The 25,412-nt window shown below is 37.0% G+C and overlaps 2 protein-coding genes across 3 annotated transcripts in view; one reads left to right on the top strand and one right to left on the bottom strand.

The window, feature by feature from the left end:
- Positions 1-4,143, bottom strand: part of coq8aa (coenzyme Q8A, genome duplicate a) — a 40,079-nt gene extending 35,936 nt beyond the window's left edge. Inside the window, exon 1 of the mRNA XM_067417906.1 lies at positions 3,986-4,143. The gene's annotated coding sequence lies outside the window, so the exon portion shown is untranslated. The remainder of the gene's footprint in view (positions 1-3,985) is intronic.
- Positions 4,144-9,664: 5,521 nt separating this feature from the next.
- Positions 9,665-25,412, top strand: part of itpkb (inositol-trisphosphate 3-kinase B) — a 37,403-nt gene continuing 21,655 nt past the window's right edge. The window contains exons 1-2 of one of the 2 annotated variants that reach the window (XM_067417904.1): positions 9,665-9,921; positions 12,001-13,259. In XM_067417904.1, the coding sequence (XP_067274005.1) occupies positions 12,189-13,259 (1,071 nt within the window). In that variant the 5' untranslated portion in view covers positions 9,665-9,921; positions 12,001-12,188. Of the gene's footprint in view, positions 9,922-10,896; positions 11,011-12,000; positions 13,260-25,412 lie in introns of those variants that run through there. The other variant, XM_067417905.1, reaches the window with a different exon arrangement.

The following is a 25,412-nucleotide window of genomic DNA, read 5'->3' as shown; positions in this document are numbered from 1 at the left end:
AATACATTCTAAGTGACTTTTCATTTAGTTACAATCAGTCTCACTGATTTTGGCCCTCAGCATAAATTAACATACTACAAACATATGTGGTGATCCAATTTTTTTTATCCTAATCTAGTGAAAGGTGTGGTCTGGATATACAAAAGCATTCTAACTGGAGTCTGTCTGTACTGTTACACCTGAGTAAGGTCGCACATGCCCGGACATATCTGCATATTTGCTACTGAGACATTTAGCATGTCAAACTGACTACTCTTATTGCGAACAATAAACGCTCGGTTGGTTAACAGAAGAACGTGTTGCTTATGCAAAGACAAGTCTTATTAATGCATAATATTGTAAGATGATTTAAAATAATTTTCTATTTTAAAATGTTCTATTTTCATGTGAATTACTCTAGTCTTTAGTGTCACATGCACCTTCAGAAATCATTCCAATGTACCAACTCAGTGCACAAGAAACATTTATGATTATTATCATCATCAGTTGAAAACAGTTGTGCAGCCTAATATTTTTGTGGTCTTTAAGGGGTCTTTGATGAATAACGTTACAGACCTTTAGTAGCGTTATAATTCTCACTTTTGATCAATTTAATGCATTCTTGCAGAGTAAAAGTATTAAATCCTTTCAAAAGTGCACATATAATAGCAGACACAATTCTAATAATAATTTTTTTTGTTTTTTGTAGGAGTCTCCAAAAAATGATATTACCATGTTAGGAAGACGACACAAATGACTGAAATGTATCATGCATACTGATATGGTTTTGTAGTAAGAATAAAATGTAGGCATAAAAAATTGGACTTGTACAAACATAGATGACTATGCATAAAGTTCTTCAAAGAAAACATCAGACAATCTCTCTCTCTCTTTTTTTTAAATGCCCTCTCATTTCCTTTACAGCTAAAACAATGACTACTCCTCCCAGAAAACAGGACAGATCTCCTAATACGCCACACACACTGAGGTGTCAGACAGATAACCACAAAACAAGCAACAAACGTCTGCCATTTTAGGACAACCCTTCTGAAGGCACGGTGCATTGCCAGGCAATCGCAGCTGATATGCCATATAGAAAGGAAACTTGTGTGATGACAGTCTGAGAAATATGCTTTGTGACGCAGACCTTGTGGCAGGAAATAAGTCAGGAAAGAGGCCACGCTAGTAAGTGAAACCCAAACAAAATAAAAATCACATCCAATCAGAGAGTTAGTTAGGGAAAACACCCATTTCTTTCTGTTTGCAGGAGGTCAGGTCATGAGTTGCTGAATGAAAAACTGTGGCGCATGGTTCTTGTTTAATATGCTAACAGGATTGTTGACTCAATCATGGCTGGTAATGATACATAAATGTATGACTTACATTGCATCTATAAATACATCAATAACCATATTAAAAATATGTATATTATATACTAAAATGCACCAATAAGCACATTTAAAATACTGCATTAATATATACATTAAAATGAACATAAATAAGGTAATGGAATTTTCCCAAAATTTTATTTTCGTGATTTAACTGGCAACTGACTGATGCGTCAGAGTTCAGTGAACCAATAATGCAAAATCAAAACAAACCACATTAATTGTGCCCTTAAATCTGCACTATGTAATTTTCCCGTCTGCTAGAAGGCGCCTATTCAAAACAATGGACTAGTTTGATGGTAGTTTGGTCTTCACCTCAAAGCAAGTGGAAAAGAAGCAGGATAGGAGTCTGGCAGAAATATTGGTCATGGATGCGATTATTAACGTTACTGTAGTATAAAGCAGAGCAGGACAGAGTATTGTGGAGCTGAGCAAGGCCGCTGGAGCGATTGTTGAGCAACATGCCTCGTGAGCACTGGGACTTTTATTATGACGGGACACAGTCGTTGCCGCTATTTCCGCTTTTCCTGGTCATGAGTATGAGGTAACGCAGCTCTGTTTAACATATTAGATACATTAAAGTGTGTTTACAATGATGTTATGACGTTACTCTGTGCGTTCGCTCAACGGCTGATGTGACACTTGTTCACACTGCTAAGAATAAAGCGTTTCTGCCAAATAAAACCGAGGATAACACAGATATGACGCAATTGGCAGGCGGCTCCCTCAGACGTCTCGGCTCCTTGGTTAAAATAGCAATTTTCTCAAAATTTACAAATAGTTGCAATTATTTGGGATATTGTAAGAACTCAACTGAACAAATAACACTGGCCTAGTGTTTTTCGGATATTTTACTGCAAAAATACTAAATTTTATTCTGCAAAAATACATAGTTCACCTTTAAGTCAGGTCATCCGAGTTAAAATTTGTGCCTCAAATGACACACTATACACTTCTACACTATTTACATATGCATCTACTACTCAACCGTGTAGTGTATAAATTCTATAAGGTTATTTTGTCATTGAACCGTCTGATAGCCCCTCCCCCTCCTCTACGCAATTAACGCTGCGACAGTAAAGTGCATTAAGTGTCCATTCTACACCTTTTTTCAGTTAAATAAAAAAAAATTCTGTCATTTACTCCCCCTGTTGTCCGTCAAGCATATTGAGTTGAGCATCTGTTTACGTTTGCTGATCAATGCGAGGGGATTTGGAACAACATGAGGGTGAGTTATTAATAACAGAATTTATTTTTGGGTGAATTATCCCTTTAATTAAGCGCATCATGCCGGTATTTTGAGTGCATTTTTTCTTTTGAAGTTTTCAGTGCGAACACACTACTTGTACTAAAACGGTGTAGAATAGTGCATAAATGCGCAAACTGGGACGCACCCAGAGTCTAGGCCGATGCTGGAATTTAGCGTCGAAGCAGCTCTGAAAAAAAAAAAAAGATTATTAAGTTATATTTGGCTTAAGGCTTACAGAGGTGATCTTCACAACAGCTGCCTTTATTTCACTCACTTAACACATTAACACATCTCTGAGTTTGCTATGTCTAACTGTACAAATTGGCCTGCTAAATAAGTCATTTATTTCAATCCGTATTACGATCTGGTTTTCCTTTAAAAACATCGAAACATCCTTAAAATTAGATAAATGTACTTGAGAAGCATTTTTTATGAGTGAAAGACTCAAAAAAATCTATGTAAAAAAAAAAACATACATAAAGAACCTTTTCCCCCAAAAAAGCATATTTTCCCAAATGTGTATTTTATGATTTAACTGGCATCTGACGGGTGCATCACTTACATTTGCAGTGAAGCAATCAAGCAAAATCAAAACAAGGCATATTAGTTGTGCCCTTGAGTCGGGTCATTCAAGTTCAAATACATATTAATGCATATTGTTTATTTCGTGAAAATAAACACTGGGAAATATGCAAAAAAAATAAAAAATAATACTGGCTAGCTAAAATACATTTCAAATAAACTTAATTCAAGATGTATATGCTATTGTTTTTTTTTATTAAATGCAGCATGTTTTAGAGATGACCTTACATGAATACAAGGCAATAACCGATTAAAACTACATGCATTTTTTTTCTACATGCATACCATTTATCTACCTGTGTGTGCCAAGTGCCAACCCTTACTGTTTTGCAAGGTTTCTGGCACATAACAACACCAGCAATCCTAGAGGAGTTAAAGTGTAATGTACACAGGCCTTGTGCTTTGACAGAGTTTTGCAATCCAATGAACAGCATATGGACTAAGCATATTACGTATATTTCTTTGGTAAAGGGGATATTACAATAGCACTACATACATGTTCCCAGGAACACGTGTACAGTATAAAAAACATGCGCAATGTATACGTGTAACCTTCCCAATCTAGAAGCACAGAAATATGAAGTATTAAACACTATGCGAATTCAGATCAAATATGGTACCATGCAACACACGACACGTGTGTTCTGCACGTCTGCTAGGAAGCAATTTGAAGTCCACGTTGCTTAAAAACAATCTGCGCGGTTTACATTCCAGATTTTCATTCAATGACTCCAATGCAAATCTATAAGTTTATGCAGCATAAGAAATAGGATGTGTTAGTACTTACCTCCAGAATTGGCAAATACGTAGCTGTTTTCAATGCTCCAGGTCTCTGTGTACGCTGGATCTGCTTCCATGAGGTGATAGCTGTTTACCCTTCTCAAGTGTGTTTGTCAGAGCCGTTTGGCTCCGCCTCCAGTCGGCTGCTATTGGTTACTTCAGGAGAAGCGACGCCGGAAACTTTATGTGCGATTTTATTGGCTCTTTTGTTCTGCCGTCAACGAAAGTTGACCCTTTATATCATGGATATCTATGCTTTATATGCTACACTGTAAAAAAAAAAATATATACGAAAAAACAAAACAAACAAACCAACAAAACAGGTCTACAATTGAACATTTTCTAGTGACTGGTCACATCTAATTTTTTTTAGTTGGATTGAATTTCTGTGAATTCATTTAATTAAATTAAATTAATTTGTATCAATTTAGATTGTAAAATTTAGATGTGACCAATTACTAGAAAATGTTCAATTAGAGAGGCCTGAATTGTTTTTACAGTGTAGGCTATGTTTATATTCTGATAAAAGACAAACATTTGATATAAACTTCTAAATTACAAAGAACATCTTACATTTTTAACCGTAATATTATGCAATACTAAATTAGTGTGTAATGCTCTTAAAGACATTCAAACGTTTTTGATCAGTAAGATTTGTAATGTTTTTAGAAAAAGTCTCTTATGCTCACAAAGACTGCATTTATTTTTATTACATTTTATTTTATTAAAAACAAAAACAAAATTCTAATTCTAATTCTATTTGAATAGGCCTATATTTTAAAATGTAATTTCTGTGATGCAAAGAAATCATCATTACTCCAGTTTTAAGTGTCGCATGATCCTTCAGAAATCATTATAATATGCTGATTTGCTGCTCAAGAAACATGCATTATTATTATTATCAATGTTGAAAACATCTTTGATGAATAGAAAGTTCTAAAGAACCGTATATGAAATATTTTGCAAAAATATGTTTTTGCAAAATTGTAGGCTACTAGCGTTCAAAAGTAAGAATTTTTGTTATTTTTATTTTTTGGGGAAAGAACTGTAAAAAATTATTTAGAAAAAAAGTTACCTGGTTGCCTTAAAATTTTGAGTTGAAAATTTTAATTGAAATTAACATTTTGAGTTAATACAATGAACATTTTTAGAGATTCGACAACCTTTATTAAAATATTATTAAAAGATTTTGTAAGCATATTGGGTAATTGTGTCTGTTTTATTTCTGGTAACGCAGTGAAACGTGCTAAATAGTGCTATTTTCATGATTTATCAAATGTTTTATGCATTTCAGATACAATAAAATTTTGAGTTTATATATATTAAACAAATTTCCTTCATTGTATCAACTCAAGTTTTTAATTTAAATGAACTCATAATTTTAAGGCAACCAGGTTACTTACTTTTTTAAGTTAAACCAACAAAAACCAACATTTTTTTTTTTTACAGTGTAGCCTACATTAATACATTTATTTAGCAAGGATGCATTAAATTGATCAAAACTGACAATAAATACATTTTTATGTTACAAAAGATTCTATATTTTTTGTCATAAATCATAAGATGTCTTTTTGATCATAAATCTAATAAATCATGAAAATATGTATATTCATAAATGTTTTTAAGCAACGTATCATCATATTAGAATGATTTCTGAAGGATCATGTGTAACTGAAGACTTTAATTTCTTAAACTGGCTTGAATTTTCATGAAAATTCAGCTTTGCATCACAGACAATAAATTAGCCTACATTTTAAAATATATTAAAATAATATATTTTAATAATATTTAACAATATTACTGTTTTTAATGTATTTTTAATAAAATTAATGAAGCCTTGGTGAGCATAAGATACTTAGGCTATAACAAATATTTTAAAATAATGATAATAAAATAAAAAACTTTTGAACGGCAGTGCAATTAATTAATTAATCAGTCTTATTATTTATTGATGAGCAGTTGTAAAACAAGTATTAAACTGATTCCTACTGCAGTTTTAACAAATCATAATATTGAAATTACGCATAATTCAATTTCAAAACAACATCATGCCCATGCTTGAGCCTTTACTGCCCTCTAGTGGTTCAAAATCCCCAGCAACTGCAGTTGGTTAATATTAGAGGAATCTTCTAAAGTCATTATTCATAGCAGCGAGATGACAGGTATGAAAGTGAGGCTGTGAGCCGAGGGATAGACTTGCCATGCTTTCCATGTCATCCGCTGTATAAAGCTCCCCGATTACTTATAATTAGCTCATGTTGTCTGTGTTTTTTTGTTTTTGTGTCTACTTACATTTCTTAGAAAGGTAGTTTCGACAGTGACCCACTGAAGAAAAGACATGTCTATCACTCACAGCCTCGCTTTCATTACCGTTACAAATATGGCGCTGATGTGATTAAGGTCCATTGTACGGTGTCCCAAAACCAGCGATTGATCCAAAAACTATTCACAGTAACTGAATGCATTTTGCTTTTATTTATACTGGCTGACAGAGGACTATATAACCCAACCTGCAATGCAGAGTATTTGTGATATTTAAAACGTTTCTCTCTCTAAAGTAGCTATACACTGTATGATAACCCTATGCTAAAAATAACTAATCGGTTTGAGTAGAGCCAACTCAAATTACACAAATTAGTTCAAACAAATGAGCTTTTATGAGTATTTAGAACTTTATTTTTTCGTTTGAGTTCTCAAAACGGACACATTTTAAGTGATCTGAATTGTTTCGTTGTTTTGAGTTTTATGAACTTGTTTCATCTAATTTAGACTAATTCAAATGTAACCGAAACTGGGCTGAGATTTCTATTTCCCAGCATGCTTTGCCATGACACTCAAAATAGAGTAAATACCAAAATTAGGTGTTATATGTTTTTGTTGTTCTTTTTCTTTTTTTGTGCAAGGTTAATGTTAAGTGTGAGGTTTAGTAGTGTTTAATGTTGTGTTATGCTAGTTGAGAAGAGTTTCTTGAATGATAAAAATATGCAAGTTCTGCTTAAACTTTACATTTATTATTACAGTTTCAGGCAATGGATTGTGTTTTACCAACTTATTCAGGTTTATAATATAACTAACAAATTATTATATGAATTATATGATATTATATGTTTATATTATATGAATTTAATATATATTTAAAAAAAGAAAATATTGGTGCATTTCCTGTTTTGTACCACTAGGTGGAATACGTGTCTTATACACTGGGATTCTGTGATTGAGAGTAATGACCTCACTATTAGATGATAATCATTAACTTTCATTTGTTTCCTTATTAAATTGAATTAAGACAATTTAAACATGTTTAACATGTTAAAACTAAAACTACTTTCCCCAGTTTAGTCTAGTGTTCCATGTTGCTTATTGTGGCTGACTGGCCTGCGTATTAAAGAAGCCTTGCTTTATTGGATAAAGCTGGACACTAAAATTAATCAAACAAACATACTCAAACATGATGTGCATGATGTTGATGTACAGTAAGCTATAACTTGACACATTCGGTAAGCATACAAATGATGAAAAACACATAAACAGAGCAAAAGGTTTGCATCGGTGCAACAACATTCATAGTAGCCTATGTGAAGCTTTATAGAGAATTTCTCAACTTCTGCTTCTGCAATCATCAACCCATGCAATACTTAAAGATTCTCAATTTTAAAAAACATTTTAATGCAAGAGCATCATTGTGCAACTTTGTCCTAATGGTTATTTAGTTTAATGTGGGTATCTGATTTCTCCCTAACTCATTTGAAATGCATATATATGAGCTCTACGATTGCATGGACATGACTTTACAGTCGCTGCAGTTGATAGGGAAATGTTGGTGGAAATGAACTTGGTTGGCTTGAGGGCTCACATATCCTGAAACTTCGAAAGATCTCAGAGACAGCTATATACTTTGAAGAAATTAATCGTATTGCTGAACATGGTCATGAACCATGTCTCCATTATAGAGGACGGAAAATTAATTTTCATACCACCTATCAGCAAGCCCGTCTCATTCAAATCAGAGTGACCACTGAAGCATTATATTTTCCATCCATTTTACTTGTGCATATGACACACTTTCCTTTGTTTGATGGGGCTGGTCATTAGTGCATAAGAGAGAAAGAAAGAAAATCAGAGCCATGTTATCATCATACTGTACATTGTGAGCAGTAACAGGAATTGTTGCGGTGGGTGAATTTTATATTAGCAGGTCTGCCCGGTTGATGAACTTATACTTCAAATCTTCCTTTTTGACCTTTGACAGCGTCTAGGCCTGTTTTTTATGGTTTTCATAACCATACATCAGAGAAGAAATTCCCACTGAGCTACTAAGACCTCTTTTCTACTTAATGGTGAGTCATTCAAACTACTTAATAACAATATTCTGTCACACGTTATTCTACAGTGTCCTTGTTACATATATGTTAAATGAATTTGCCATAGTAATAACAGTAAATTATGCCAAACCCAAATCCTACGATAACCCTACATTAACTACCCTACATAACATTAATTAACTACATAGTAAGTGTAGTTAATATTACCCAGTACTTAAATCTATAATTACACTGTAACAATGACACCGTAAAATAAAGTGTAACCCAATATTCTTTAAGGTATCAGTACATATAACTACAATATGTGTCAGTGTTATTGTGTAATTATGGTCTGAGTTATATTAAGTGTCTAGGACTTACTATAGGGTTAGGATTAAGAATAGGGGTTGGTTTAGGGTCAATTGCATGTAATTATGCATCATCTAATTATTATTACAGTAACTACAACACGTGAAACAAGAACACTGTAAAATAAAATGTCACCCTATAATATAATGCTTAACATCAAGGATGGAAGTATATCATGGACGGATGACTAAATGAAATAGGCTAAATAAAGAATCAAATATTGTAAAAACCTTAACAGTCAACTGCTATTCCAAATATTTTGTTATGTTGTAGGATTGTTAGTATAAATATAATTTATTAAATGAAAAATTGAATTCAGCAAGTGTGTGTGTGTGTGTGTGTGTGTATGTGTATGTGTGCCCTTGTTTATATTACATTATGGGGACCAAATGTCCCCATAAGGATAGTAAAACCTGAGATTACCTGAGATTTCAAAAGGCTTATAAATCATACAGGATGAGTTTTTTTTTTTTTTTTTTTTTTGAGAAAGTAAAAATGCAGAATCTTTCCTGTGATGGGTAGGTTTAGGAGCAGGGGCAGTGTAGAGGGTAGAAAATACGGTTTGTATGGTATAAAAACCATTACGTCTACTATGGAGTCCGCACAAAGATAGTGAACCAGACGTGTGTGCGCGCGCGCGCGTGTGTGTCTGTGTGTGTGCGTATAACCTTTAAATCGCCACGACTTAAAAACATACAGTCAGTGAAGTGGTTCCAAACTATGAACTGGCATATTTGTAAAATACGTGTATACAAAGCAAGAAACCAAACAAACACACACACACACACACACACACACACACACACACACACACACACACACACACACACACACACACACACACACACACACACACACACACACAGAAGTTCATATGTCCAGCAGCCCAATAAATAAAGCAATAAATCAAAAAAGTTATTCTCCTCTGAGCTGAAGTCTTAGACATCAAGCCTTGTTCTTCCCCTTGTGCTCAATGTGTGAACGAGCTCAGGGAGGCTCTGCCTGTTCCGTTGAATTCAGACTCACTGTCATTTTAACTTCCTTCCTGCCTTTTGTACATTAAACAAACATACGGCTCTGACGCGAGGTGTCGAACAGCTCATGCGATACACAGTAACACAGTTACATTGATTTAAACTGGCGAAAGAACTCCTGGAATGTAGCAGCAGCAGCGGAGCAGCTCAAGTTATTATTCTGCTACGTGTCCCGAATTCGCCAATACGCGCTTCTCCGACAATTGAAACAACAGCGTCTGCAACAAGGAGACTTGTAGGTAAGCATCCGACTTTGGTGTGGCATGCTGCAAAAGTTCACTTTTTATTTCGAAATAGCTACACGAAGGAGACTTAAACAGCTAAACTCAACTATCTGACTTCACAAAGTGAATAGATAGAGCAGCAGAGATATGTTTAGTTCAGTTTATAGCACTGTAATAGGCTAATGTAAGCGTTTTCTATTCAGAGTTCATTAACAAGGGGTTGCTGAGCTCAAGTAGTGATGACAATAGAAAGTTTATGTTATCGGCACCGCTGTTCTGACATTTAAATACTATGGAAATATAGGAAAATCGGCCAGAATACATTCAATGCAAGGCGTGAATGTATACGAATGTGTTCCACCTCTACAAGAAACTTGATTACGTTTTATTCGTATCCCAGAGAAGCAGCCCCCGATTAATTTTTCTATTATTCCTGTGATATACACTAGTAGCCTATATAATCCCAATGGAATATATATATATATATATATATATATATATATATATATATATATATATATATATATATATATATATATATAGGCTATATATTGCTTGGAATAAGAATGTGGCAAATGCTTCTACTGGGTTCATAAGAGTCACCACGTGTTTTCCAGCTCATTCAAATTCAGTGAATGCCAAAGAGTGGGCAGTTCAGTGAAGGGCTTTTATTGAGACGCTTTAAACCGATCAAAGAGAGTCATTTTCTTTGAGTCATTTTAGTTCATATTAGCCCTCTGCTGCTTTATGATCCTCTGTGATGATTTTAGACATTACACTTGCTTTGAAACACACTGTGGTGGTAGTGTTTCACCAGTGACGTGGGATGCCTCAAGACGCATTTGAAATGTCAGAGCAATAATGGACCGTTAAAATCATTTAAAAGGGTGGTGGTTGGGTTCAGAGAGAGGAGGTGCATTCCAACCTTGACCTCTCCCCTTGAGTTAAAATGCAGAGCACAATCTTGTCCATCCTACACCTAACTTCTTAGTCAAATCATATTAATCTTGACTCTGCGAAAGACATAGCCATTTAATCGACCAACCGAATTCATACCGAAGAGGTGGATCATGGATGTTTTAATTCGCATACAGTTGTTGGACGGTAAGCATCTTGACAGAATATTTAGGAAAATGATCAACCAAACCGCTTCTATACAAATATATTTAGCTTCTTTCTTGGGTGTGTTGATCCTCGGATCACATGCCTCAACTGCAAAAATAATTAGTCTCACTTGGAAAACTTGCAGGAAATTGTTCTGGTTCATTATAAATTAATTTGCTTCAGCCTTTGAGTTAATTGAATTTCACTGCAACCAGTTAAACAAAACTTGTTTCCCATGTTGTAGCTTTTGCTATAAATGGAAGCAGCTAATTCATACCTCACAGACTGTCTTTCCTTAAGATTTTTGTATGTTTAACATCAGCAGGGTTGAGGCCTCACAACCATCGCTGTTAGAAAAGACAGGTACTTTTTTGGTATTTTCATAATGCTGGACAAACTAAATCTGATATGTGGAATATTATTTTTACATGACGTTGTATTATATTACACCCTCACTCATACATTTTTCCAGACGAAGACATAAAAGGTTATGTTGACCGTATTATTTTAGTATATTTCTACAAATGGAAATACGTTACACACTAAGAACTGTGGTTCATATTCATAATACGCAGACTCATTTAACTGAATAAGCAGTGTGATTTAGTAAAGATTACTCTGACAAATAAGTACAAGAGACAAGCAAAACCTGCAAAAAATATGCCAATGTCTCACCACAGAGGCCAACGGAAACATCTTGATAGCAATCAAAACCAACACAATTATAAAAATCTTTGTACATAAAGTATTTAGACGAGACACATTTGTTTTATCTGTATTTCAGCAGAAGTGTTTAATGCAAATGAATATGAAGAGAGTGACCACAATAATCTGCCTAAGGCACTTTTTTATTTGTTTAAATGCTCACATATTTATTGAATTTATTCAGGCAGTCTTGTTTGTTAAATCAGCCATTACAACCAGTATTTTTGCGTAGTAAACATTACCACTTGATATTTGCAAATTAAAAAAACTTGTGCTTCTTTTCAGCGCTCTGCTAAGGATGAACCATTAGTGGACATAATATATGAATGAGGAAAGGAATCAAGGATTGTTTTTTTTTCTACGTGTCATCTTTTCATTCGGTCCCTCCTAGTGATGGTTGGCTCCAAAGGCCAGTGGACCTTGGATGAATAGACCTAAATGGGAGCAAAAAAGGACAGAGTCAGCCTGCCACTATGGCAGCTTATGCTCTGAACAGCCTTATAATGATGAACCCCAACAACCTGACCAATAAGAGCAGCCCTCGAACAGGAAGGCCTGTGCTCCCAGTGCCCAGTCGCTCTACATTTAGCCCGGTGCCGGGGGGCAGTGGAGGTTCCTATTGTCCAGGCAGCCTGAGCCCTGGGTCTGCAGGCAAAACCTTTGTCTTCCCAACAGGTACCGGTTCCAGTTATCAAAGGGCACTTTCTCCATGTCGGCGGCCAGAATCACTGGGCATACATGTTGGAAGTCGTGTGCGCAGACTCAGCGGGTCAGGCCTAGATGAAGAACAGGAGAACGAAGAGCGACGTGCCGCTCAGCAACTTGAGCGGCACAAGGAACTGCAGAACGTGGAGGTGAACAAGAAGGTGGATCTGTTTGAGGCCCAAATATCTGCTCAGGCTCACAGCCTAGAAGCTCAACGAAGCCCACGGATATCCAGGAAAACTTCCCCGAACTTTGTCCCTGTCCAACTTTCCAACCTCTGTTTGAATCCAGAGGAAACACTTGCGACACAGAACAAGGATCACTTAACAGGGATCCCCAAAGAACTGCAAAATGGAAAGCGCTTCTCCTGCATGGAGGAGGGGCTGCAGGTCAGCAGTAAAGAGAAGGACAGTGCTGATCCAAATAAAGAAGAGGGCGGCCCACTTGAGAGCACATCAGCAGGAATTAAGAGCAAAGCCGACAGCCCTACCGACAATCACTCCAGGACTTCACCACAGGCCAACGAGTGCTCAGCATCTTGGACCGAGACATGTTTGACAAAGCCGGGGGCTGAGCCAACAGAAACCCAGGCGCAGTCTGACGCGGTCAGTTCAGAGCTGGGCTCCATCCCCGCGGTCATTATTACGGACCACGGCATGGAGGTCAGTGGGGAGGGCACGGAGCCACAGGTTAGTCCTCAACCTTGCAGAGCCGTGAGGAAGCTTTCCTCTTCTTCTGCCTCCTCTACGGGATTCTCCTCATCCTGGGAGGAATCAGAGGACGACATCTCCAGTGACACAGAGCGTTCCCCAGCTTTCCTACAGACACAACAGAAAGCGGTAAGTCAACCTGTTATGTCCTCTTTTATTTAATTTGTTGGCTTTAGTAGACAGGTTAGTGGATGATGGACAGAAAAGTACATTGTCAAAGTTTTTAAATAAATTAAACCTTTAAGTGTTCATCAAACCTAGTATCTTTAAAGAGAGAACTTTGTATCTTATATGGTGGATATTAGTACCTTAGAGTAGTAATATGTATCCTTAAAGTACTACTATAGTCCTTTTAGGGGACTGTCCTTTTTTTGTACCCCTAAAAGTACATTTTTATGAACTTTTTTGTGGGAGTCTAGGAGGTCAGAAAAGAAGTCAGAGTGGACCGGGACTTGAACCCAGTTCCACATGATCACAACAGTTCTTTACGTCTCGAGTAACACACCAATACCACTTTTAATACAAGCAGTCTGATCCTGTAAGATAGTGGTTTGATGGGTTTTCAATTTGAGGCAGCAAATATAGCTTACTTTTATGTATTTAAAAGACACTGGAATGTGACTTACATTGCAGTCAAGGTATACATTTAATCCGTTCAAGCTTTTCCTGGGAATCGAGCCCATGACCTTGGTGTTGTAGTGCATTGCTTTACTGTTAGAGCTACACGAATGGAATGAAATGTGGCATAATTGCTATGGTCAGATTCATTCAGTTACTTTGGCAGAACTGATTTCAGGGACATAGATTTTACCTTGAGGAGATACACATACGGGTCAGTCCCACAATTCATCTTGTGTATTCTCGACTTCCTCCAGTGCATTTACACTGTCCTTGCGTTTTCCTGCTCAGTGCTCGTCTGTATTCACCCAGAGTAACTGTTGACATTCTCACATACAAAGGTACTTCTGTGTCCTGCTGTCAGATGGACTTTTTTCTCTGACTTTAGTTGGCCGCCCTTTAAACAAAGTACAAAAACAGAGCAAAGAACAAATAGTGGTGTATAAAGTTAACTATTCCACCGTTTCAAAACTTCATTTTATTCATGATTTATCATTAAATTAAGTGGTTTCATGGGAATAAATACTTTACCAGTATGTTAGGGATTTTTATTAGCCTTTTAAGCAAAAACAATCATTATAAGTTATTGAGACATGGAGCCCTGATAATAAATTGCATTAGCAGCTATAGAAAACTCATTGGCTTATACGATCATGTCCCGTAGACATGATGTGTGACGCATTCTCTAGGGTTTCCGCTTGTCTCTGCGACATGTTTGCCCTCATGAGAATGTGTGGTCCCGCCTATTTAGGCATGTCACATTCACAGGCGCATCAAGAGACCCTTCAGCTAGCATGCTGTTACAGAGAAGCTCATTGTTTAGACATGGATGTCTCACAGTCCTCCAGCCTCACACTAAGTTGGAGAATAATGTGGTTCTTCTCGCCACACAGGATCTATGCCGTAGGTCCCTTTTATGTGACGTCTATTTCTTGTAAACACACAGTGGAGAAGAGCAAACATTCTATTGTACCATCTGGAGGAATGATAGCACTCATAAAAGATTGTTTAACTATTCACAGTGATCACAAGGGTGAGATTACTTGATAACCTTGAACTTCTGTGATGAAATCTTTGCTGTTTCCAGACATGTGCATTTAAAATGGAATGGTTTTGGTTTTCGGGGTTGTGGTTGGGATTAAAAGAGCAGTCAGTTAAAATGAGCTTTTTAAAAGTCCCCCTGTATACTTTGATCACCAAAATAACATATTAAAATGTTTTTTTCCCCCTATAATTTTTTTGTTTATGCCTTAAATCTACACTGTGTGATATTTTTCCCCATCTAGCGGTGTAAAGGTATATGACCATCCAGTGAATATTAGTTTCTGTTCCTCTCAATTCCGATTTCGTTTTAACTCCTACGGTGGCCGATTTAGTCCAAGATTAACATGGTTTCCAGTTCGACTTCGTTCATGACTGTCATCGAGTGTTAAAACGCAAAAAGCGAAGCTTGAATTTACGGGTATGTCCCTCTTTGGCTAATGTACTGTCAAGATGGTGGGGCAACATGGCGACCGGCATTCAAACCCCTCACCCGTATGTATTTACAATGGCATATTATAAACTAGCGAAAATACTTTATTACTTGAAATAAGTAAATATACATTAATGAGCACATCTATTTTTGAAAGAACTAAGTGTTTTTAGCTAAGAATAAACTAAAAAAGTTACACAGTGTATCTTTAAAATAGCATGACTGTAACTCTACACCCTTGCTTCATTTACTATATGCAGATTCCTAAATATGCAAATGAGCCCCGCCTCCACACACTTGCACCAGCTCAGAGACCCACTCTGTCAACTTTTACTCAAGTTACTGTAGTAAACGCTGCACAAAGATATCACTCTTTATAACTTCGGACACATAACAGTAATTAATATGATTAGCCTTTTGCTTGACTACGTTATCAAAGAGCTAATATTGTGTTGCTAATGTTACACAAACATATTGTAGCACCCAATAATGTAATAATTGCACATGTAGATGTAATGCTATTATATTAAAAGTATTACATAATTATTATAATAACATATTCATAATGTAATAATTTTAAGCAAACTCGTGGCTTTTCTTCTTGAGGCTCCCCTGTTTCAGAGAATATATAATGATATGCTAAAGCCCGCCCGCACGTTGACATTTTTGGATACAAGGCAGTTTGTGATGTAAGAAACATCAGCAATTTCAAACCGCGTATTTGAGACTGTCAGTTTTAAGAGAAAATATTCAGCAATGGTGTTGAGTTCAGTTGACTTGTGAATTAGCACATGGTTTGACTGAAGGCATATTAAAAACACCACACACACAGACATACAAACAACATTAAAAACTCACAACAGGGGGTCATGAAAAATGGAGCATAAGGATTTGAGCTTCATATTTACCTTTATTTATTTATTTATTATCCTTTATTTTACCAGGAAGTAATCCCATTGAGATTCAAAATATCTTTTTCAAGGGAGTCCTGGCCAGCTTACATTAGGGATGGATGGGTCACACTTGTTGACTAATTGACTAGTCGATAAGCATTATGTCAGAATGCTAATTAAAGCATTGCTGCTAAAAAGTCTTCTAGTTTACTTGATTAGTGATGTTATTATTTTTTGATATTTTTAAAATTATTTTATGGGACACTATAGAGATAGATAGCAAACAATTGGTGAAGAGAGAAAGGGCAGGAAAAGACTATAAGCCAGGACTGGATTGCCTGAGCCGTACAGCGCTATGTGCTGCCCAAAGCTTATGGCACTGACAACATTGGTCAGGTTTAAAACATTTTTTTAAGATATATATATATATACACGCACGCACGCACGCACGCACGCACGCACGCACGCACGCACGCACGCACGCACGCACGCACGCACGCACGCACGCACGCACGCACGCACGCACGCACGCACGCACGCACGCACGCACGCACGCACGCACACACACACACACACACACACACACACACACACACACACACACACACACACACACACACACACACACACACACACAAATTGGCTTGGCTCAGACCCCTGTGTTCTTTACTTTAGGGGCTCATTTATTTTCTTTAGACAACCTTGTAGGAAAGCCCTTTGGCACACACTGTGTTCTTAGACTGTTGAAATATTCCATGGTGGTTTTAAGTTGTTATTCACTCGGTTGTTTCCAGGCTCTGAGGGATCACAAGTGTATCACAAGAACATTTTCCAAAGGGTTATCACTCCTTAAAATGGCAAGACAGATGCTTTTAATGATCTCATTCTTTCTTCCAAAACAGGTTTATCTCACATTTCATGGTTCTGCTTAGCCTCTCACCACTCACAGTAACACGGTCTGGGGTGAAATTCATGAGCAATAAACATATATCTGTGTTCATTTTACTCTACAAACATTTGCAGCGTGGTTTTTGTTTTGTGGGCTGCACTGGGCCTTCGGAAAAATTGAACAGTGATAAAAACCACAAACTTGTTATCACTGCTTTTAGTCAAACAAGGGACCCAGAAAAGTTTCCAGTGGGCTTGCCTTTTAAGCGCTAATAGCGGTGTGTTGTGGTTTAGTGCTGCTAATTACGTCCCATGTGTTCAGCAGAGGGGATCCCTCAAGCACAGTTCCTTTGACAGCTGTTGCACATTTCATTTTAGCGAGTCTGCAAACTCATACATTTTTTGGATCCCCAAATGTTTTCGAATAGCACAGAAAGTGAAACTATACCACAGACGAGTTTCTCAAGATGAAATTGTATGTGCACTTCCTCCTTGCAACCAGGTTAAAGGTGTATCACCAGGAGCTTTGGGGAATGCACCTGGACTGGTTGTTTAAGTGTGTAAAAAAAGCACCATTTGCAAAAAAAATTCTCACTGTTAAGAATAATTATCATTTAAAAATCTTTGAAAAATGTTTTAAACATATTCTTCCTTCTGCTTTAACTTGTGGTCTCAAAGCACTGTTGTTGATTTTCCGGCAAGTTCTATTAATAAGGAAGATATGCAAGAGAACACTGTCCCAGTGCAAGTCAGAAGTGTGGTTCACTTTTCTGCATGCTCAGTAGCTCCCCTGATATGGTGTCTCCTTTTCCTGTGTCAATCAGATGAGGGAAGAACCCTTGTGCATGTGTGTGTTTGTCTGTCTGTCTCTGCACAGAGGCTTGTGGTTACTTGCTCTAGCAAACCCAACAGCAAGTGTAGCCTAACCAAGCCTGGCTGTGAGCGAAGCTGTGAACATTTACATTGCACTTTCTTTGTTTATTTACCAAAGCATGGAGCTGCATTATATTGCATAAATCCGGTTAGTTTACAGTGCAATGTTACTCACAGGTCTGTTCTAATAGAGTCAGAAGGTGAAAGAACAATGTAAAATAAAGAGAGAGAGAGAGAGAGAGAGAGAGAGAGAGAGAGAGAGAGAGAGAGAGAGAGAGAGAGAGAGAGAGTATTATTTATTTGATCTATGTCAAGCTCAAAAATTGTGTGCTGTTTGTTCTGCCTTGATGTTGACTGTATTAGGTAAATATTGGAATGATGTTACGTTACATTTAAATGATTGGCAGTTTAATAAGATCTGGCATGTAATGGTTGTTTTAACTCTAAGCCCAACAGGTTTTAAAGTTTATGTGATCATTTGAATAAGATATGATGAAACATGTCTAGGCCCGTGGATTGCTGTAGGTGGCAGGCAACAGAATGTGGGCGGACAGCTTTCTAGAGATAGTATGTGTGTGTGTGGCACACACATGTTCATGTCATGCTGTGCTAAAACTGAATGAACACACTTGCATGAGTGCCGCTTTGTTGGGAAATGTTGTTATTCTTAAAGCAGTATCATAGATTGCATTAAATCATTTATTTATTTCTAATAAGTTACCATTTGAGAGATGGTGAATTGACTGGATAGTGAAAAGGGAGCATTATAAACTGAAAGGGAGTCTTTGCAAAAACTATTACTCAATAGGTATTCAAAAAGGTTAAATGGTCCTAAAAATAGTCATATATTTTTCAGGGCCCTCCAAAAAAGGAAAAAAAACAACAACATTGGAAATTAATGGGAAGCGAATTTCATCTAGTGAAAACGTTTGGTACTGCACCCAAACACATTTTACTGCAAGCTATTTTTTTGAGAAATCAACCTTTGATTTGCACAACTTGTTTTGGAAAATAAATATTTCATATACATTTAAAAAATAACTTTTTTTCAACTTTGTGTCTTTAAAAAGAGACAACTTAAGTCTCTGCTTCAAAGCATTCAAGATGTGCAACAGTTGGAAATTGCGTAAGTTAAGTTGTTTAAGTTGGAAATGTAATTTCATTTCACTATGCTCAAAAAGTGGTTTAATAAATGGATCATAACTATCCCATAAATATAATTTAGGACCATAAAATCATATTAAATATAAATATATTTTAGTACCGATGTTAACTTGTAACATCAGCATTGCAACACAATATTTATACTCCATTACCATAGTCCTTTTACTGTCACTGCCCTCATATAAGAAATAAATGCATGAATTGTACATTTAATGTATAACAAAAGCCATGTTAAACTGTATGCTTTTATAAATTCCTTATAACACATTTCATTTTTTCATCACATATCATTGACTTTTAAGTACTTGTTGCAGCCATAATTGTTGTAACATAACCACTGTTTTTCTACTTTTCCATATGCACCACCTATTGTCATTTGCATTTTCATTCACCCCGTCTGCTATTTTTCTTCAGACCAATATGAAAATTGGACCAAATGTTTAGCAGCAGCATACGTGCAGTTGTACATTTTAAAACCTAGTTAATGTAAAATAAACGAATGTGAATTCAAAAATTTGAAACTATTTGAACTAAAACACTAAAAAATTACATAGATTGACTTCTTTTTATGCTGTTGTGTGTATTGTCTTCTACGTGTTGATACAAACTAGTGGGACCACATGGAACTGCAAAAAAAAAAAAAAAGTTTCTAACAGGTTTCCCAAAAACTTTTTTACCTTGCCCCAATCTTTCATTAGTCAAACTAACAGGTCCCGCCCCCAAACTCATGCCACTGGTTGAGCCAAAAGCTGACATGTTTGAACAATGAAACAAGGACAGGAGAAAGTGTTTTAAGTGAAAAACAAACTTTTTTTAATGTGTGGATTGTATAAATGTTCAGCAACCAGCTATAGACTGACAAACCAAGCACAGAGTATTTGTTCAGTCTTAGCGTGGCTTTGCACTGAACTCTTACACTCCTGCAACGCTGTGTGAGCCAACCCAGCACAAACAGTTTTTGTGTGAGGTTGATTCTATCGCCCCAACTGTGAGCATACAAGTGATGTAGCATGATACACTGGAGGATCTGAAGGCTACGAGCAATGGAAAATGTAACACCCCTGTGGTTGACGGTTGCCTGGCGACCAGCTGACGTCAAGGCATGCCTGGTTCAAACAGCTGGGGTTCTTTGCTGCAGCAGTGCTGCTGGAGGGAGCCGTTTCATATGCAACAGAGAGGAAGTGCACCGGCCTTTTTTGTGCTGGCCACTTTTTAAAACGTAGTAGGCCTAATTTGTATGCAACGTAGAACACGATTTGGGGAAACCACCCTACCCTACTACTATTAATGTGTGGTTGTATACACTTAATATGGAAGGAAAAAGCTTGTTTTGAAGTATTTTTTTTTTTTTTTTTTTGCATGGTTTACCATTTACCTCTACTAATTTAGCAAAAACAAAAAGAGAGGCAGAATGACACAAGCCATTCTTTTCACAGCTGGCTGAGATAAAGAATGTTTCTGTGACTGCCTTTCTGAAAAACAGATGTGTGTAATGGTTTACTCCTGGAAATGAGCAGTGAGCTACTTCTTTGATGCCCCCTGCACTTCGCTAGAGTCTCTTGAAGTGGTGACTTTGATTCACAGGCGTAACCCATGGCCTGAAACTCCCTCCACTCGTTAAAACCGGCATGCCTATCCTTATTGCATGGCTCAGTGGAATACCTGCTTCCAATTGGTCAGTCGTGGCATTTTGCGCCAATAAACTGAATAACTGACAGCCGACTCATTGCTGTGTTTACACTGCAAGTCTTAATGCAGATCTAATCTCTTGACCATATCCGATTTCTTGTCCCGTCTACATTCAATTTAAAATGGTATCCAATATCTGTTTACATTAATCCCAGACCAGAATGATTCTGTTGATCTCTTTACTATGCAGCATGCTGACCTTTGGGTTTTGAATGGCCGTGCTATTAAAATTATTTACAATTCATATTAAGCAGAAAAATGTATACAATTCACAGGCAGATGTTGAAAACTGCATACAGGAACATTTGCTTCATAATACGACAAAAAAATAAATAAGCTATCTTTGTGGGCAAACATGTCATACTTGCCTTGTAGTGGCTTGGAATTCCAGGGGGAATCAGATATACGTGTTTAGACATAGGTCAGATGTCGAATATGTATCCGATTAAAAACTATATTTAGAAGTGGCTCAGAAAAAACCCCGGTTTCACAGATAAGGTTTAAGCTAGTCTCAGATGAAGATGCATGTTTGATTAACGGAACGCAACTTGCACTGACATATCTTAAAACATCTAAGTGTCATTGTTTTGTCTCAGGATTCACACTGTAAAAAATATAGTTGGTTTTTGTTGGTTTAACTTTGTTGGTTAGACTAAAAAGTAAGTAACCTGGTTGCCTTAAAATTTAGAGTTTATTGAAATTTAAAATTTGAGTTGATACAATGAAGGACATTTGTTTAATAAATAGAAACTCAACATATGAATGTATCTAAACCACATACAATTTTTGATAAATCATGAATATAGGACAATTTGGCATGTTTCACTGCGTTATCAGAAATAAAACACAAAATTGCCCTTCTTCCTCCAAAATCTTTTAATAATATTTTAATAAAGGTTGTCAAATCTCAAAAAATGAGACTCAAAACTCAAAAATTAAATTTCAATGAACTCAAAATTAAGGCACCCTAGGTAACTTTTTTTCTAAATAATTTTTTTACAGTGCACCAATAATGTTTTTTTTTTTTTTCCTAAGGCACATTTATAAAAGCTATACTTAAATGTCCTAATGTTGAACTAAGGCATAAGCCTGGCTTAGTCTAAGCTCTTCCTGTAAAAAATGAATTATTCTAATAATGTCAAATTCAAATGATGTGTTTTTAAGATTATTAGGGAATCACAATATAAGCTCAGCAACATTCAAGTCTGTTTGTGTGGTTGCAGCATATGTAGAATGTTTCATGATTCATGACAATTATGACGCTGCCTATTTAGGTAGCTCCCCATGTAGGCAGTAGACAGCTCACTATGTTTTGTAGCAGAGCTATTATGTAGTAGCCTATGTTTGCACATTTTCCCTTGCACAGTAGACCAACCCCTAGTTCATTTTACGTCATTATCAAACAAGGAAATATATTAAGAGAGGGTGTATTTTATTTCAGTAAATCCTACAGGGATACTACTTTCTGCTTAGCGTCTTACAGCAGCTTTGCACCTTTGTGTACATTAGGGTGCAGTAAAACGGCAGTTTAATGGGAGGTCTCGCTTCTGTAAAAGAACTCTCCTGTCATTGATGGGAAAAGACCGGTTTTAGGACAAGCAGGAACAGCTATGACATAGTTTGAAAGGGCGGGAGTGTCAAGGAAAGTGACGGTCTTGTTCTTAACTGTCAAAGAGGAATTTATGCTAAATGATACTCTCACATCTGTTGAGCTGCATATCCTCCTAATATCCTCTGAAAGTACTAGAGAGTCTAGCTGTACCCAGTTTTTTGACCTATTTCTAATGCATGTTTTTCTGAACAGACATGGCTGGCTGGAATTTAGACATGTAACTGACTTGCCAATGGAAACTTGTAGCTCAGGAATTTCAGGATATTGATGCTGATCTTAAATGTCATACCTTTTCCCGTAAGAAAGCACTACGCTTTATCATGTCACCAATTCAAGTGCCATTTACTCTAGCTGACATGTGACACTCAAATATAAATGAACAATACATACTAGAAGATAATTTGTCTAGCCTAAAGCAAAATAACCAACTTTACGTATTTGTCAGGCTCAAGGTCACAAAACTAATTCTCATTGGAATTTCATTGTGAAAATATTATTTAATTGTTCAATTGAGCAAACAAAATTTGAAACTCTTTTAAATCTTTTCACAACTTATTTACATTTAAATAAATCTTTTGTGTGCAAGTAAGATTAGTAAATAAATGCATATTCACATTTAGTCTAGAGCTACAATAACCGTCATGTTCACACAGTGCACACAATGTTGCATAGCATTTACTCTCAGTTTTCTTAACATGGTGACAGAATTGCTGTCATTCAGTACATGGGAAAACAAAAAAACGTGCGTTACTTATTTGAAAAAACAATAGATATTTTGTTGTAATTGTAAAATTAATGCAGTACTTTAAAAAAAGTAATCTGATTATGTAACTGGAGTTACTTGTAATGCTTTACTCCTACACTGCACATCCACACATACACTATATTGCCAAAAGTACTGGGACATCCTTCCAATTCATTGAATTCAGTGTTTCCATCACTTCCATGGCCACAGGTGTATAAAATCAAGCACCTAGGCATACAGACTGCTTCTACAAACATTTGTGAAAGAATGGGTCACTCTCAGGAGCTCAGTGAATTCAGGCATGGCACTGTAATAGGTTGCCACCTGTGCAATAGGTCCATTTGTGAAATGTCCTCACTACTACATTTTCCATGGTCAACTGTTAGTGCTATTATAACAAAGTGGAAGCAATTGGGTACAACAGCAACTCACTCACGAGGTGGTAGGTCATGTAAAATTACAGAGCAAGTTCAGCGCATGCTGAGGTGCACAGTGCGCAGAAGTCATCAACTTTCTGCAGAGTCAATAGCTACAGACCTGACAACTTTGTGTGTCCTTCAGATTAGCTCAAGAACAGTGTGTAGAGAGCTTCATGGAATGGGTTTCCATGGCCGAGCAGCTGCATCCAAGCCTTACATCACTAAGTGCAATGCAAAGTGTCGGATGCAGTGTAAAACACGCCACCACTGGACTCTAGAGCAGTGGAGACATGTTCTCTGGAGTGACCAATCACACTCCTCTGTCTGGCAATCCAATGGACAACTGAGTTTGATGGTTGCCAGGAAAATTGTACTTGCCTGGCTGCATTGTGCCAAGTGTATAATTGAATGGTGGGGGGGATTAGGGTGTGGGGTTGTTTTTCAGGAGTGACAGGTACTCTTAATTATTCAGCATACCAAGACATTTCGGACAATTATATGCTCCCAACTTTGTGGTAACAGTTTTGGGATGGCCCCTTCCTGTTCCAACATGACTGCAGTGCACAAAGCAAGGTCCATAAAGACATGGATGAGCGAGTCTGGTGTGGAGGGACTTGACTGGCCTGCACAGAGTCCTGACCTCAACCCGATATAGATCACTTTTGGAATTAATTAGAGCAAAGACTGCGAGCCAGGCCTTCTCGTCCAACATCAGTGCCTAACCTAACAAATGCACTTCTAGAAGAATGGCCAAATATTCCCATAAATACACTCTAAAACGTTGTGGAAAGCCTTCCCAGAAGAGTTGAAGCTGTTATAGCTGCAAAGGGTGGGCCAACTCCATATTAAACCCTACGGATTAAGAATGGGATGTCTCTAAATCATGTGCATGTAAAAACAGGCATCCCAAAACCTTTGGCAATATAGTGTATATGTAAATATGAAAGAAAATATATATAAAAGCATTTATGCATGCATGTATATTGTAATGTTTCTCAAAAAGACATTCTAAATAATTTTATATATATATATATATATATATAAATATATATATATATATATATATATATATCATTATCCAATATATATTTATTTATTTCTATATACATAATTCAATAATAATTTGCCTTGTTTGGGTCTTTCCACGCAGAAAACGTGTTAAAGCTTGTGGTAAGGGGCTAAATGGTGGCCGCCTAGCCTCCAGAAAATAACACCCCAGTCTTTGGCCATGTTTCTAGCAGTATTGCTAGCAGATGTGGAAAATACTGTCTCAGAGCCCTTTGCGCTTTCCTGTCTTGTAGAGAGGTTCCTCTCGAGGGGTTAAAAGCCACTTCCTCCCTCAGTGCTCAGTGGAAACTTTAACAACACCCGTGAGGTCAAGGAGACGCTGTAAAGAGCGGCATCCCTTTCCTTGTGCCTGATATAGCTCTCCCTGCCCTTATCAGAACAATGGCACGACCCAGCGCCACGGAGTGCTCCCCTCGTGATACGGCGCTGACGCTTCCGCTGCCCAAATTAACAAAACCCTGAACTATTGATAGTGGTTTTATACAATAGCAAAAGGAGAAGAGTTGGAGATGGGAGGGGGGCCCTGAATGAGTAATGGAGAGCTGCAGTCGCATTTATGTCCTCAACGGGACAGTTTATTTTTCTGGTATTCCAAAGGCAATACTGCAAAACTCTTATTAGGCTCACTGTGAGATTACACAGTATTATGTCTTCTTTGCTCCGAGGCTTTGCTTTGATTGTTATTGCGGGTTGATGTTTACAGAGTAACAATTTGTGGTCTTCAGCAAAATAAGCACAACTTGATAGTCTTCTGGTGCTGCAGTGCATGCAAGCATCTATTTGAACTCATAGGTGTCTGGTGTTTCCCATAGTGCATTGCTGTCGGAAACTTTTGTGGT

This window comes from Pseudorasbora parva, chromosome 15, assembly GCF_024679245.1.
Source record: "Pseudorasbora parva isolate DD20220531a chromosome 15, ASM2467924v1, whole genome shotgun sequence".
Taxonomy (NCBI): domain Eukaryota; kingdom Metazoa; phylum Chordata; class Actinopteri; order Cypriniformes; family Gobionidae; genus Pseudorasbora; species Pseudorasbora parva.
The sequence above is the reverse complement of the archived record's forward strand: the minus strand, read 5'-3'. Positions and strand labels throughout refer to the sequence as shown.